Genomic DNA, 16,875 nt, shown 5'->3' on the forward strand with positions numbered 1-16,875 from the left:
ACTTCTGTGACCAAACATGAGGTGTCCAGATGAGGAGGTTGGGCGAGTTTCATGGCGTCGCTCTCCAGTAGCTGGAACAGATGTCTGTCAATGTAGCCATGACATGGACCCCAGATTTCCAGAGTTTCAAGAACTGCCCCTGGGACCTGAAGAGCTTAGCAGGATATGGCAGGAACTCTGGAGCTGGATATTTTTATTTTTTAATTTGGGGACTGTTGACCTGGCTTTGAGGAAGGAGACAACCACCGGGCAGGGCACTGCCATCAGCACTATGACTAGGAATTTGGAGACTCAAGTTTTCGCCAGCGCACACTCTGGCGACACTCTGTCCAAAGGGAACCACATCCTGTGCCTCCTGATTACTGCCTGTTCATCTGGGCTTTTGGATTTTTTCTTCTCACTTATCCTTAACCTCCTACTCCAACAACGAGATGCGTTACAGCCACCATTTGTCACCTATGAATTGTCCCCATTCCAGGACACCTGAATACCTGGATAACAGTTTCAGAATTGTTAGCCAGTACCTCTGTGGGAAATAATAGGATCGTACAGAGTCCAGGGTTTATATGCAATTCCTTTGCCTTAATTCTTAAAAGTTTTGACTCATTTACAAATTTACATGTATCAGTATCTTTTTCTCACACAGGGTGCTGTGAGATCGTTTCATTCGTTTGTAACACGGTTTGATAATTTTGTCACATTCTGCATTCTTTCCTGGGAGATAGCAACTTCCTAAGTGATTATTTTTATTCATGGGCATACGGTTTACTGTTTATGCTATAAAGTTTAATGGCTTTTGGCAAATGCGTAGTGGCAGTTGCCTGTCACCAACCAAAGTATCCTGGGAAGTGTTTCACCGATTGAACCTCCCTGCTCCAAAGAATGCCCAATATGTTCACCTCATCTCTAGTTTTGCCTTTTCTAGAACATCATATGAAGGGAATCCTAGAGTAAAGATAAATAAATAAGCAGAAAGAACAGCATATAAAAACTTTAATATTTGAAGGACCTGAGTAGTGCTGTAGAGAATTACAGTGTGTTTGGAGGAGGTGTGTGGATCATATAAGGAAAAAATTAATTTGAAGAAGTTCAAAAGAAAAAAAGATTTTGTAAAGTAAATGGTTTTTGATGTAGAGCTTAAAAGAGAAGTAAAAGGTTGGGCTGGTAGGCAGGGCTGGGGCCAGGGGAGCATTCCCAGAAGAGGCAAAAGCGTGAGCACAGGCTTAGAAGGGGGAAAGAAACACGAGAGACATCCGGAGCAGTTTTAACTCATCAAGAAATACCAAAAAAGGTTGAAAGATTCCTTGGGAAATTGCCGCTAGATTCCTTGATTTGGTACAGAATGGAGAGTCACTGAAGCATTTTGAGGAGAGTCAGACAATGGGTTCCTCCAATACAGTTATCTGAGGGCAGCCTTGAAGATACATTGGGAATCCTAGTGTGGAGACCAGTTCAGAGGCTCAGGTCCAGAAAATTGATAACAAGGAATGCAGGTTTACCCCGCTATCTGACAGTAGAGTTCCTAGGAAACCTTTTGTAAGTCAAAGTGTTGTAAATTGAGGAAGCTATTACCATCAATTTATATAGAACCCCTTTGAGCATTCCCAAACCCAAAATATAACCGCTCTCAGGCTTTTCTGCTACCTTAGGGCACATCTTGCTAACAGGTGCACACAATAAATCGAGATAAAGCACAGGTGCCCACAGACACAGTTCTGTGGGATGCTAAGATGCTAAGATGGATGCTAAGGTGCTGAGCCTACTTCTCGGCGAGGAGCTTGGTGGCGCTACTCTCGCTCTGGGGCCAGGCTGCCTCTGCAAGGCTCACTGCCAAACAAATGCTGAACGCTATTGTCTGGTTTCTTGTGTTTAGTAAAAATAGGTGCTAATGTAGGTCTTTTGTAAAAGTGAAATAACATGAACTTTCAAACAGCAGAGGATCCCTGTATGTGTATGTGTACATGTGTGCAATCCATGTATACACACACATATATACACAGAGAGAGAGACACACATGGATACAGTCCCTGAGAACAGGATCCTCATGGTCTTGCCCATACTGTATCCCCAACTCCTGATCCAATGGCGCAGAGTCAACACTCAAATCTTAAATATTATTGAGTCATATTAATAGCCAACAGGTTTGCTCTACTGATTTCTATTTGCCCTCTTTTCAGGGTCCCTCTCTCCAGCAGTTTCTGTGAACTACTTACACATTCATTTTGCTATGGTGCAGATAAAATAACTATCACATGAATTTAAAGGTGTGCTTTTGTCCAGTGTCCAATCCACTGTCCATCAGTAGACCGCCTTTTTAAATTCAAGGCTCTGGCAGAGTTAAGCGTAATCCCTGCCTCTAAAACCCACCCATGCTCCCTGTTTATACCCACCTCAGATCTCTCTTTCTCTGTATTTCTTTATTGCTGCTCTTTCCATTCCCAGCCTAAATTCTTCCGTTTTCTTCTGATTATTCCCTACTGAAGGGAATTGGGAATTCATATTAAAATCAAAATTTTCAGTATTGCTAAAAATGAGTACCCACAACTACAGCTTGTAGTTAAGGAGGGATTGCCATACAGTGGAACTGCTTTATAACACTGGTGTGGGTAGAAAAATGCTGGCATTGATGGGTAAACTCAGGGTAGCATACGGAAGTGCAGTTAAGCCCAGCAGACCATATTAGTGAGGGCTTTGCATTTTTTATCCCAAGTGAGATGGAAAAACAAACACTGCAAGTTTTGAGCAGAGTGACATGATCTGGGTGGCAGGTGCTCTGCTAAGGGCAAACATGTTGTTCTCGGAACAAAAAAGGGCTCTTTATCTGGCCTTTCAGGACGGGAAGTCCGATCCAAGAGACAACTATAAAAAGAGCAGAAGAGATTACCTCCAGCTAAGGTCCAGAAGTGAGCTCCAGCATAGAATGCCTGAGAAGTAGAGGGCCTTGCACAGTGTGAAGGGATCTGAAATTGCTCCTGAGGGCAGTGAGGAGCCAGCAGAAAGTTTTATGGTGGGGAGGGACATGACAGGAGATACGGCCTTTACACATGTCATTCTGAGAGCCGAGTGGAGGAGAGCAAGAAGACAGGAGGCATGAAGGCCAGGTGATGGAATCCCAAGGTGACCGTGGCCTGTGGGGCTTGGGGGGAAAGCTTTCCCTTTTTCCCCCCTCTAGGTTCTTTGGCTGGTCTAACAATTAAATTGACATAAGACAGAGTAACAGGAGAAAAATGTATTTTGTATGTATAGGAGCTCATAGAAATAGGAGACTCAAAGAAGTGACCAAAGCAGGCAGCTTTTAGACCTTTTAGACAAAGAAACAATTAAGTTTGTAAAGAGTTGACAAGACATTGGTGCCTGGGTGGCTCAGTTGGTTTAAGTGGCTGACTCTTGATTTCAACTCAGGTCATGATCTCAGGATCATGAGATCCTTAAGATTCTCTCTCTTCCTCTCCCTCTGCCCCTTTCCCCCCGCCCCGCGCATGCTCTCTCTCTCAAAAAAAAAAAAAATTGTATTTTTAAAGTATTGAGAAGACAAAGAAGTTTGGGTTTGGGGTAGTAAATTAGCAAAGAAGTAACAAGGTTTGTTTATACAGCCCTCTTGGCCTTGAATTCCTATCTCTGGGGCTAAGAATGTCTCCTTTCCTCCTGGTACAAGGGGTTACTTTTCATATGGGAAATTTCTTTCCCACTAACAGGGGGACAAAGAATAGTCAGTGTCCTTGCATTGGCTGTTTTTTATGTAACTTTAATTCAGAATAATCAGTATGCCCAAATGGCATATTTGGAAGCAGCCAACGCTGAACCCCACCACCTGCACTGAGTCAGCTTTGCAGAAAAGGAGCCAGATTCTGGAGAAATCGCTCAGGAAGAATCAATAGGAGGAGGAGCCAGCAAAACTTGCTGAAGCTGGCCTTCTTCCTCGCTTGGCACGCAGGTGAGTCCTCAGGGTGGATCCTTTCTCCAGGCACTGACAGGTGGCTGTGCAGAAGACCAAGTCCTGGTCTGCAGAGAACTTTTCTTCCAGGTGAACGGCCTTCACTGGATGATATATATATTTTAAAGATTTTTGAGTTTGGGGGAGTCTAGCAGCCCTGCAAGAACAAAAATTACTCTTCAGGAAAATAAAATAAAACAACGTATCCGCAATGTCCATTGTAGAGTCAGAAATTGCTAGACTTGCAAAGAAACAGGAAAATAGCACCCATAGGGAAAGAATTCAGTTGATAGAAACTGACCAGGAGATGGCTCAGGTATTAGATTTAAAATGCAAAGACATGTCAGCAGTTATACTGATGAAGTTTAACGGCTTGATGGAAAATCTGGACTTAATGGTTGAAGAGATAAGGGAATCCCTTAAAAAGGATCTAAAGGAAATTTTAGGAGTAGAAAGTAAAATACCTGAAGTGAAAAATATAAACAACTCCAGTACCAAAAAGGAGTGGCCACAAATAAAAGGTTTAGCCACACAAAAAACAGGGTTGGTAGAGAAAATAGAAGGAGCAAACTCTGAAATAGTTGAAGATACTGAAAATTTGACCTTTAAAAGAAAAGAAGTAAGTGACCTGAGTAGCAAATTAGATAAAGCTGAAGAAGTACAGTATGAACCAAGGTAAGGAATTGTCCCATGATGAATCAAAAAATGACAGTCATGGAAAGTGTGGAAGAAGCCATAAGCAATATAGACAACACTTGGGGAGATCGTAGTATCCATACAGAAGTAACACGAGAGAACCAAGAGATTGGAGAGGATGAGCTGGTCAGAGAAAAAAGAGAGGAAAAAATCCCTTAGAATTTAAAGAATAAAGAGAAAATTCTAAAAACCTCCAGAGAAGATGAAGGAGCAGTACTTAGGTTGGTGGCAGACTTTTCATCAGCAACACTGAACATTAGTAAGCAATGGAGTAACGTCTTCAACATTCTGAGGGAAAATGATTTTGAACCTAAAGTTCTATGCCAGGTTACATTAACATTTAAGTGTGATGGTGAAGTAAGGACCTTTTCAGATATGCAAAGTCTCAGCAATTTTATTAGCCAAAAACCATTTATGAACGAATTACTGAAAGATGTACTCCCACAAAAGGAAAAAATGAAGAAGGTATGGGATTCAAGAAAAAGTGGAAAAAACTCTACTAGATTTGAAGCATGGAGCTGAGGGGGAAGCCAGTGATGGCTTGAGCTTTCTATTTGTTAAAGAAGTAAAGGTTGCTGAGCCAGAGGAGGTGAAGAACTTAGAAATTCAGGAAGAAGAGTCTTCAGAGCCGAAAGAAGAGGCTTCAGGGCTGGAGGAGGAGGGAGAAGAGGCTTCAGTATTACATGAGAAACAGGATTCAAACTTTCAGCGTTATTCGGAGATAAATACACAATGTGTAGTTGAAGAAAAAAATAATGGTTTGGGGATTGTTTTAATTAAAGGGGTAGATTCTGAGCCAGAAGAAAAAGGTTCAGAGTGGGAAATGGAAGTAGTTTTATCATGGGAGGAAGGAGAGGACTCTGAGGTAGAAAATGTAAAGACTGCCTCCCAGAATGAGAAAAAAGAGGCCTCAGATGGACTCAAAGAAATTGCCTATGATTATTTGGCTCAGGACTTTGAGAAGAAAAAATTGGTGAAACACCAGATGGTACAAAAAACCCAGAATAAAAAGGAAACAGCTATGCCCAGAAACCAAGGAGTTGGGACAGTGTGTCCGACCTTGCGTTTGGCCTCTCCCTCAAAATCACTAAAGATAAGTTCTGATAAGCAGAAAAGGCATTTAAGTACAAATTCGAGTACTCCATCAGGAATCACCAAATTTTTTTTTATGATCTTTTTTTTTTTAAGATTTTATTTACTTATTTGAGAGAGAGAATGAGAGATAGAGAGCATGAGAGGGAAGAGGGTCAGAGGGAGAAGCAGACTCCCCGCCGAGCAGGGAGCCCAATGTGGGACTCGATCCCGGGACTCCAGGATCATGACCTGAGCTGAAGGCAGTCGCTTAACCAACTGAGCCACCCAGGCGTCCCAGGAATCACCAAATTTTTAAGGAAAGCTGACAAAGAGTGACACAAAACTCTGCTAACAGATGAGCGAACATCTAAAGAAACAGACTTAATACAAGAAACTGAAGAAAACTTTAGAAGAAATGTAATTAACAACTTTAGAGAGCTACAGGAGGAGGTTGCAAATCTTAAAAATTACCTTCCAGAGGTCTTGGGAATAAAAAACTCAATAGATGTTCTGAATAGCAGAATAGACGCACTTGAAGAGAGAATGGACAATCTAGAAGACCGAATTGAAGAATTCTCTAAGGATACAATGCAAATGGCCAAACAGATAATAAATAAAGAAAGGTCAAGAGACATAGAGGATAGATCCAGAAGTTCCAACATCCGTTTGATAGGAATTCCAGAAAAAGATAATAAAGAGAATGGAGCAGAGGAAATAATTAAGGAAATCATTGAAGAAAACTTTCCAGAGCTAAAGGATTCAAGTCTTGATGTTGTCAGTGCTTACCGAATACCTGGTAAGATTGATGAGAAGAGACTCACTCCTAGACACATCTTGGTGAAATTTGGGAATTCCAGTGATAAAAAATTCTAAAGGCTTCCAGAAAAAGAGAAATAACCTACAGAGGAATAAGAATCAGATTGACCACAGACTTATCATTAGATACTCTAAATGCTAGAAGTCAGTGGAGCAATGTCATAAAAGTTCTGCAGGCAAAAGGCTTTACACCTAGAATCCTATACCCAGCCAAATTGGCATTTGATTTTGAAGGTAAAACAAAGACATTTTTTGATACCAAAGAATTCACAAAGTTTGTTTCTTGCATACCCTCTTTGAAAAAATTACTGGAGGATATACTTTAGCAATCTACGATAACTATAAACACATACACACAATATATATTACCTTCTTCCCACAGCAAGAGTCAAAAAGGAAAACGAAATTAAAATGCCACATTTCTACCCAGGAGGATGGACTGTGAACAGTGTACTTGGGGAGTAGGGGAAAGGAAGGTTACAGATACTACTTAGATGTTGGTGAAGTTAAAGGGTGTGTTAAAATTAGTGTTAATCACTGTAGTTTGTGCAAGAGTAGGCTTTTTAAACTAATGGGGAGAGGGAGGGAATCTGTCAATGTAACCATAAGGAGAGGTGGGGTGAAAGTAATAGAAAAACAGGAAAAATGATGGCAGGATAAGTTAAATAGGGAAAATATGCAAAAGTTGAACTTTTGTCACAAGAAGGTACTCAATTTTAGATCATTTATCATGATGTGAATCTTGAATCTTTATATTAAACCTTTTTCCTTTGAAAAAAAAAAAGAATCAGTAGGAGTTTGTGACTGGATAGCTGTAGGGAATGAGGAAGAGGGAAGGTCCGAGATAGCCTCCCGGCCCTTGGGCAAGGAGGTAGCTGCCAACATACGGTAGCCAGTCATTCCAGGGGAGGAGATTACTCCAGGGAATGGACTTCCCTGAGGGTGTAGAGAATAGGAACAGACACACCTAGAGCTCCAACGAAAGGGCCCTAATTCTGCTTTGCCTCCTGTTAAAACACAAAATTCAGCTAGGTAAACTTAAAGATCTAATAGACTTGATTCAGCAATTCAGGAATCAAGGAGCATCCCATCTAGCAAATAGAAGGGAGGTCTGAGGAGCCGTACCAAGTGGAAGGTTTTTGTGTTTTTTTTAAGATTTTTTATTTATTTGTTGACAGAGAGAGAGAGAAAGCAGGGGGAGGGGCAGAGGGAGATGCAGACTCCCCTGCTGAGCAGGGAGCCTGACACGGGGCACAATCCCAGGACCCTGGGATCATGACCCCAGCCGAAGGCAGACACTTAACCCACTGAGCCACCCAGGCGCCCCAAATGGAAGGTTTTTAAAAGCGGAAAGGGACGTGGGGCGCCTGGGTGGCTCAGTGGGTTAAGTGTCTGCCTTCGGTTGAGGTCATGATCTCAGGGTCCTGGGATCGAGCCCCACACTGGGCTCCCTGCTCAGCGGGGACCCTGCTTCTCCTTCTGCCCGTCCTCCTGCTCGTGATCTCTCTCAAATAGATAAATAAAATCTTAAAAAATAAACAAATAAAGGCAGAAAATGGGTGGGAGAGGGAAGTCATAAAAGAAAGGAGTATTTCAGACAAGGTGAAGGGCAGGGGTCAGTCACACAAATGACCTCACTAGTGCTGGTGGGGTCAACCCAGATTGACTGGGTAAAGGTCACATTCCCGGGAGGGGCTAAAACTAAAATTAAGTCTTGGTTTGCTGTCTTGGAGGGGCAGGTGGCTCCATTTTGGGCCCGTTGTGCCGCTTTCACCCTCCTGGTAAAGGAAGTGACTCTGGGAGGCGGCTGGGTACTCAAGGGAACATCACGGTCTGTGTGCCGTCGTTCAGGAAACCAGGCTATAGAAAAGGAGGTTATAGTGTGGATTTTAATTGCATAGTTGGATTTCTGAAAATGAGACCTAACACTGTTAGACCCCAGTACCCTTCATTCTAGAACAGCCTCACTTAAGCACATTTGGGGTGTAGGGAACATTGTGTCACTTTTCTCTGAAAATATTTCATGTCTGTCTTTCATATCCCAGGCTCCCCGTGTTCTCCTCCAGCAAGATGGTAGTGGCAGGGGGAGGCAGTGCTATTCAGGCTGGCCTGGGGACTCAGGTTTGGTCCTGAAATCCAAGTACTCTGGCTGCTGAGAGCTGTCTGCCCCCAGGTGTGGAAGGCAGGAGCGGGCTGAGGGCCAAGGGAATGAGCAGGCTGTGTGCCTGGAAATCTGAGAACTAATTTTAGGTCTAACAGCTACCTTGGAGAATGTACCTTTCAGAAGCTGCAAAGCTGAAATTGTATGAAGATGGTAGGGTTTAGATCATCCTTGAGACAAACAACCTGCTAGATTTGGATTAACCGGCTGGATTGTTTTTATTAATGTTTCTCACAGAAATCAGTATGAATCAGACAGATGCAGGAATGGCGTATAGTAGCAGTGTGACAAACAGCAGGACATGCATTTCTGGGCTGGACTGCCATTCCCCACCCCCCACCCCCAACCACACTGAAACCAGATCAGCTCATTTGCTGGGATGACAAAGGGACATGCGAAAGCTTTTCTAATTTAGCAAGATGGGAGAACAGACACTTCACCACCCTTGGCTCTGTTAGAACTGTCAGTCAGTTTTTGTTTGTGATCTTACTGGTTCACTTCAGTTCTTCAGCCTTTGGACGGCTCAGGATGGGTTCATTTGCATTGCTCTTCTGCTACTTTGCATCTTTTTGGGATCCAAGCTACTCCATTTGGAGCTCACTGTGGGGGAACTGAGTCCACAAAAGGTTTATGTGCAACTCAACAGATGGTCACACTCAATAACAATGTGGAGAAAGAACAAGAACAAACGTTGAAGTAATGGTTTCCTGAATGAGTGAGTGTGTGTGTGTGTGTGTGTGTGTGTGTGTGTGTTTGCGCACCCACTTGTGCACGCACCGTGAGGGAGGCATGTTTAGTGGAAAAATTACCATAGGAAAAGTGTCCAGGAGTGGCTTTTTCTCTGTTGATTATACTTTTGGTGACATTGCTAGTAACCAGGATTTGCATAGAATAAAAGAACGAGTGAGTATCTGGAAATCTCTTCTGTTTCTGTACCCTTGTAACCACAGTAACAAGACTTCTTAGGGTTTTTTAAGAAAGCAAATTATGAGTGAATTGTTAAAAAATATTGCAGGTGGAGTAGAAAAGACTGTCACGGTGTAATACAGTTTTCAGTGTGCAAATGAATATGTCCTTAGATGTCCTTTTGTACAAAACCCATTAAGCCTAAATCTCTAGGGTCACCCTAGCCCTGAAGTTACTGGTTCTTGACCTTGCAGGAGAGACTTGACTGATACCAGCTCAGTATCAGGGGAGGGAGAGCCCTCTAGTGGAAAGTCATCAGGGCCAACTAGTGCAGCGGGAAAGGAAGCCAAGAAGTCAAAGAAGGAATGTTAAATTTAGTCCAGCAAATTGAACTGCAGCATGTACACGTGATGTGACTCGCCGTATCCTCCTGCTGATTTGGAAGATGTTTATCTACACATTTGTGATGTGGAATCATCAAGAACCTATTGAGGCCTGTGCTAAGTAGGTACTCAAATTAAAATAATTATTCCAAGGACATATAACCTTCTTCATAGCCGTCACCTAAAAAGCCTGGGATGGGCAAGTTTGGGTTTGGGGAGTAGGGGATACATTTCGGTAATAAACAGTCAAGTTTAAATTAGATGAGATGACCCACTCCCACCCCAGGATTATTAGCTATAAGGTTTGTTCATGGGTCAAGCTGCTTCTTTAAGCAGAAGAATGCACCGTTCTAACCTTTACCTTCCCCAAGGCTATCACCTGAGTTGGACCATGACTACCATCATAATTCAGTGTGTTATTTATCTTGTAAATAGGAAGAAAGCTACAAAGCACTCTGTCCTTCTAATCCCTGACCATAGTACATGTCTGATATTGTAATGCTAGATTTTTGCAAAAATGTTCATACCCTCTTGACTAGAGTCATGATATTTCTGTTGGCTCTTTATTCTTGTCATTAACTACTTATAAATAAAATGAGAGACTTTAAAGATCTTAAAACTTTGCAGTTTAAAATTATTTATTGATATTAATTGTTTATATAGACTTTTTAAAAGCATGTTGTATGAGAAATTCCCTGTTGTACATGTGCATTAATAATGCATTCTAAAAACCATGTGATCATTAGGGTTGGGGCCCTTTGCTTATCGCTCTATTATTGACCATGATCCATGAGCCCCCCTCAAGGGTTCAAAAAGCTTGTTTCCAGGCAACAAGAAGCATATGCCCTTCAAAGCCTGCGGAAGATGCCTCGCCAGTGCAGTAGACTCAGCCAGTAGAAATGCACTCTCAGCACATTTTAGCTAAAACTGCAATTGCCCTTGATTCTAGCCTGTGACACTGGAGAGTCTCTGACTATATAGTCGACAAAGCTGAATTGTCCTTTTCTGAACAGAAAATGGCTAGAGCAAGGATTTGTAAATCTTATCTATACTTCGAGGACCGTCTTAAAGTCTCATATCTTCCTTGTGGCCTGACAAATATGGCCATTTCTGAACTCCTGGTGGCTTTCCTCTCTGTAGGACTTACGTCATGTACTGCATTATGTAGTGGCTTAATTCCATGCACGTGTGTCCCGTCTCTCTGGCACGCACGCATGCCCTTGAAGGCAAGCGCAGCGTATTCTATACATCCGGGGTCTAGTTCACTCACTCATTCATTCGTCTGGTAGTCACTGCAGATATGCCTATCTGCAGACAGGTCCTGTTACTCTCTCTAGAAATGCATTTGTGGGGCGCCTCGGTGGCTCAGTCGTTAAGCGTCTGCCTTCGGCTCAGGTCATGATCCCAGGGTCCTGGGATCGAGCCCCGCATCGGGCTCCCTGCTCAGCGGGAAGTCTGCTTCTCCCTCTCCCACTCCCCCTGCTTGTGTTCCCTCTCTCACTGTGTCTCTCTGTCAAATAAATAAATAAAATCTAAAAAAAAAAAAAAAAGAAATGCATTTGTGAACAAAACGAATAAGATCTTTCTCCTGACACGGTCCTGTGGGGTGGTGAACCTTAAACTCGTAACTGCGAATTGCCATTTTCCACAAGGAAAGATAAATTTATACAAGGTGATAGGAATTGCAGAGGAACAAGAAAGATGGTACCCGAAGAGAGAACACTGCGGGGCCTTACTTAGACTGGAGGGTTAGAAAAAGCCTCTGAAGTCGTGATATTTCAGCTGAAAACTAAAGACACATGGTACCTCCTATAGAGCAGGTGCTAAGAAGTATTTCTGGCTTTGAGAACTATTTAACCAGGTCTCCATGCACATGGTATAAACCTTCTGTGTTTCCTCCTGGTTGTGTCTCCCAGTGCAATCCTACCCCTCCCCTTATTTGCCGCCAACCTGCATCCGTTCTGTCTGGCGCTCCCTGGTGCTGCGATCCCATGGACACCCCTACCATGTCAGCCCAAGCTACAGCGGAAATGTTTAAAAACAAAATTCAACTGAGTAAATTTTAAAGATCTGATTTTATTCAGTGATTTATGAAATCGGGCAGCAGCCCATCTAACAGAGAAAAGAGATAGAAAGCCCATCTAACAGATAGAAGAGAGCCCCAAGGAGCTGTACAAATTGAAAGACTTTTATAGGCAGAAGGGAGTGGGACACAAGGAAGTTGTACTAGCAAAAAGTAGATTATGGTATTATATGTGGTTATAATCAAATCCCTCTTGTTCCCTTACAGGTAGGTACAGACGCTTCCAGCTTGAGAAAGGCAGACCCCAAAAGTCGGAGTGCACTGTTGGCTGATATCCAGCAAGGAACTCGCCTACGGAAAGTCACACAGATCAATGACCGCAGTGCCCCACAGATTGAGAGTAAGTGAGCAGCTGGGCCGGGCCTGCCGTGAGTCAGGGGCAGGCCATGTGGGGCTCAGCCAGGCACCGCTGGCTTGCTCAGGGCAGGGGCAACACTTGTTACCCAGGATGCACTTTGGGCCTTCGCGGACTTGCACGATGTATGGGCCACGTGAGTGAGAGAGTCAGAGCTCCTTTCCAGGTGTACAGATGGTTTAGAGCAGATCTTCTACCACTGTTTGAATGCTAAACAAACAAACAAACGAGCAAATTCATGGTGGGATACCTTTTTTTTTTAATTGTGATAAAATACATATCAAATTCACCATTTTAGCCATTTAAAGTGTCCATTTCAGTGGCATTTGTACATTCACAATGTGGTTGCAACCATCACCTCGGTCTAGTTTCAGAACATTTTCGTCACCCCAGAAGGAGACCCCATGCCCATTACATGTCACTCCCCATTCCGCCCCTCCCCCAGTCCCTGGCAGCTGGTCTCTGTGGGTTTGCCTCTTGGGGATATACATGTGAACGGAATCATACAGTATGTGGCCTTTTGTGACTGGCTCCTTCACTTAGCATGTTTTCAGAGTTCGTTCATGCCGTAGCGTGTGCCCCGTCTTTACTCCTTATTGCTGACTAATATTCTGTCATCTGGCTACTCCACTCTGTGTGCATCCACAGTGAGATACCCTCTAAAGATAGCTTACCCTGCATCCACCTAGTTCTCAAAGAGAGAAAAACTAAAGTCTCGGCATTAAAGTATGCCAAATTTTTGTGTTCGCAAGGAAAAAAGATGTATTCAGAATTCTCTCATAGAATCCCATGACTGCGCTTTCTATGTACAGAGTTAAGAGGGGCCCTGTGCTTGGGTCACATGACCGGGGCTGAGTCCCGAGTCTGCTACCAGGTGCAACTGGGGATTTCTCTGAGATTCAGTCCGCTCATCCACAAAATGGGGGAGGTAGTAATATCTGCTTTTTTTTTTTTCTGGTCAAGATTGCTGAAGGTTGAAATAATCTGTGCAGAACTATTTATCAATGTCATCTCTTATTATATCTTCATATAGTTTTCAATGATGCACATGATGGTAACTCTCAAAGATAGTCCTAAAAATATAATTGTATCTAGTATCTGTAATTATATATTTTAGTATACAGGGATAGATAAATCATTTTAAGAAATATTTTCAACAATTGCAATAAAAATTCATTTCCAGTTAGACCCACTAATTGGTTAAGCCCAATTACCAGATAAACCCATTTGATTGGAATACTCACTCCCTAATCATTCCAGTGGATAGGTAGTATATATTAATACTCGGAATAATCTAAATGCATTCATCCACCAGTGGGCACTGTGCCCTGATTCCTCTGTGCAAGTTAGCTTCAGGCTGTGAACATTTCTTGCTAGAAATTCTTGTCTAAGCCAAATGTCTTCTCATTGAATGGAGTTGGTCATCACACGCACCTGGAAGGCCACAATTAGTGACACCTCTCCCCCAGGGTTTCACAGGCTTTCTCTTCTGTAGAAGGAAAGATGCAGGGGAGGGTGTGGGGTGTAGGGGGTAAATGCTGGGGAGACTGAGAAGGAAAATGCCAAAGCACCCATCATTGCAGACCTCACTTCCTGCTTGCAGTCCTGGGCCAGACTCTGCGGACAAGAAGTTACAATTACTGACTAAACTAAATCTGTGTGTTTTCTCTGTCTGGGCCTCCCACAGCAACAGTCGAGTTGAAAATAGGGCCAGCACTCCACCTACAACGTTTGGGTGTTCTCATTTGAAAGGTGCTGCCAGTTCCCCCCACAGGCATCTGGGGAATGGCAGCATTCAGGTCCCTTTGTCTGGGTCACTTTTCAGGGTGCTCAGCTACCAATGGTCTTTGGTTCCTAGGTCGGTCCACAGAGAGTAGCAGACAGGCGTGAGCACATGAGTCTGCGGGGTCACCAGGCAGAGGGGTTTGGGAAAGATGCCCACTGGAAGGGTAAGGCTGGAGGTGGGAGGACGGGAAGGCTGCCTCAGCGCTGTTGGATCACTGCCCCAGGCTTTGAATGGGCTGCTCAGCTCTCCTCACAAGTCCTCATTTACTTGCCTCTTCTCTGCAAAGGTTCTAAAGGAATCAACAAAGAAGGAGGAGGGTCTGCAAACTCTCGAGGCGGAAGCACACCCCCAAGCCTGGGAGACCTGTTTGCTGGTGGCTTTCCTGTGTTGAGACCAGCCGGCCAGAGGGATGTGGCAGGTAAGGGAGAATTCAGACTGGCTACCTCGTGATCGTTCGCTCCTTCATGTGTCGAACCTACTGGGCAATGCTTGTGAGCCATGAGGACTGTGACACGTTTTTAGTGAAAAGTTGTACAGCAGGAGATTGCGGATTTGGGCGCATGCCCTGGAAGTATCCATAAATCATCGTCCTGTTTAAATCATCCCATTGTAATAATTGAAGAATGACTTGCCACAGTGTGTAGTGTTTAGCAGTGGTGTGATTGGGGCCCAGACTGCAAAGTACAGACAAAAGGTATAAAGCACTTTAGAAAAATCTTAGTGATGTCACCGTAATGCATCAGTCATTGTTATCAGCTGGGTATTGTTATCAGTAGGGTATTTCGTTATTATACATAACAAAATACCCTAAAACTTAGGGACCTTAAACGACCATGTGTCTAGCTTACAGTTCTGTGGTTGGCAATTTAGGGTGGTCTCAGCTAGGCTCCCTCTGGTACGTACAGCTTGGTCAGATGGCTTTTGCTAATCTTATATTTCTTATATCTTTGGTGCCTCAGCGGAGATGACTGGCCTGACACATCCTTATGGTCTCTCAGTGTCTAGCAGACTAATTGGGATTGTTTTTCCTGTTGGTGGCAGGGTTCCAACAGAGAGGACAGAAGTATATAAAGTCTCTTAAGGCTTAGTCTTGGAGTTGGCACAATATTACTTCCTACCACACCCTCTTGTCCAAGTCACAGGACCAGCCCAGAAACAAGGGTGGGAAAAGACACTTCGTTTCTCGATGGGAGGATTGGCAAAATCACATTTCAAAGATTACGGGATCAGGAGTGAGTGGATACTCGAGGCCATTTCTTCAGCCAGTCTACTGTAGTCATTGTGTGTTAGTGGGTATCAGATATTTTGAAAGTATCGTGTTAAAATTGGGCAAATATATATTAATTATGTGTAATAGAAGTGTTTTTCCTATTATTTTTCTCTTTAGCCAGCAAGTTGAAATAAACTCCGAGAATTGCATTAATCAGGGAATATCGAGCCCCAAACATTGCTGGTATACAATCTTCTGCCATGGGGTGTGCTAACCTTTTCAATGGGCTCTGTGGCTGTTTGACATAATGAGGTGCATTTGCTGCTGTCGCCTACTGATAAAGTCCAGCAAAGATAAGAGCTCTAGGATGCTTTGAGATCCAATCTGAACCTTCTCAGAGGCCATTGCATTTCCTCTTTTTTTGCTAAGGGTTTAGCAAAGAGTGTTGGCATTTCCCAGTGCCGCCTTCTTTTTCAAAATTCCTGAGTGGTATCAAATAAACATCCTGTGTGATATAAAATGTCCACTAGTTTCTCTTCACAGAAGTACAGACGCATAGTAGGTGCTCAGTAAATATTTGTTAAATGGAATGCGGGAGTGGGTGGGATGGTTGCTTAGAGCCATCAGGCCCAGAAAGCACAGAGGCTCGTGCTCACAGTACTTTTGGCAGTCCATGAAAATGTTTGGATATCTTTTTAAATCAGAAAATAAAACATGAAAGTTTAGAGTCAAAGATTGTATTTGTCTTTATAGCAATGCAGCCATAAAATGTCTTCAAAAGTCATAATGTGGTCCTGGCTTAGCATTCTGAAGGAGTGACCTTTTGTGTTTCTCCTTGGATTTCTGGAGTTAGCATTTATGTTATGAAGGAAAGCCTCCTCCTCCCTCCCCTTGGCACTTTCTTCCCTTGGCCCTGTCCGCTGGTTTGGCGGCTCTCTGCCACGTCCTGGAGTGGGCGTGAGCGTAAGCCAAATGAGGACTTGTGCCTGCCTTGCCTCTGCTGTTCACATCATAGTAAAAATAGGTTTGCCCACTTCTCATTTGCTTGGCTGCTTAGTAAACAGAAGCTTCTGCACTTTTAACTCACTCATTCTAAGAGTTTTTGAGTCTTGGGCACATGGTGTGTCCTCAGTCACTTCAAAAGTCTGCATTGGTTAATCAGGGGCTGATTCTGCTCCTCAAACTTGGTAGCCCTTTAAAGTTCATGGAACGAGTAGGCATATAGGGAGGCCTTGCCTTGTTAGGGACTGCCTTGGTCCTCCATCTTCATCTCTGTGGACTATGGAAACAGGCTTGGAGGCAGGAATCTCTGAGCCTGACACCTACTCTAAACCTCACGTAAAATGTCTAAACGTTAGAGCTGTGGGTGGTAGGTAGGTCCTGTCCTTGGAAAGGCCAGGTGGGGGGCCTTCCCTCCTGGTCACGGTCAGCCAGCTGATCCCAAGGGGAATCAAGTCAGACAGGGTGGAAG

General features: G+C 43.5%; 1 protein-coding gene across 1 annotated transcript in view; it reads left to right on the forward strand.

Annotated features, from left to right (window-relative positions):
- The window catches only part of WIPF3 (WAS/WASL interacting protein family member 3), a 78,713-nt gene that overhangs the window by 47,056 nt on the left and 14,782 nt on the right, over window positions 1–16,875 (forward strand). Inside the window, exons 3-4 of the mRNA XM_073899014.1 lie at window positions 12,261–12,393; window positions 14,481–14,612. Coding sequence (XP_073755115.1) covers window positions 12,261–12,393; window positions 14,481–14,612 — 265 coding nt within the window. The remainder of the gene's footprint in view (window positions 1–12,260; window positions 12,394–14,480; window positions 14,613–16,875) is intronic.

The sequence above is a fragment of the Callorhinus ursinus genome, unplaced genomic scaffold (assembly GCF_003265705.2).
Source record: "Callorhinus ursinus isolate GAN/ISIS: 27379988/994484 unplaced genomic scaffold, GSC_fseal_2.0 scaffold12, whole genome shotgun sequence".
In the NCBI taxonomy this organism is placed as follows: Eukaryota; Metazoa; Chordata; class Mammalia; order Carnivora; family Otariidae; genus Callorhinus; species Callorhinus ursinus.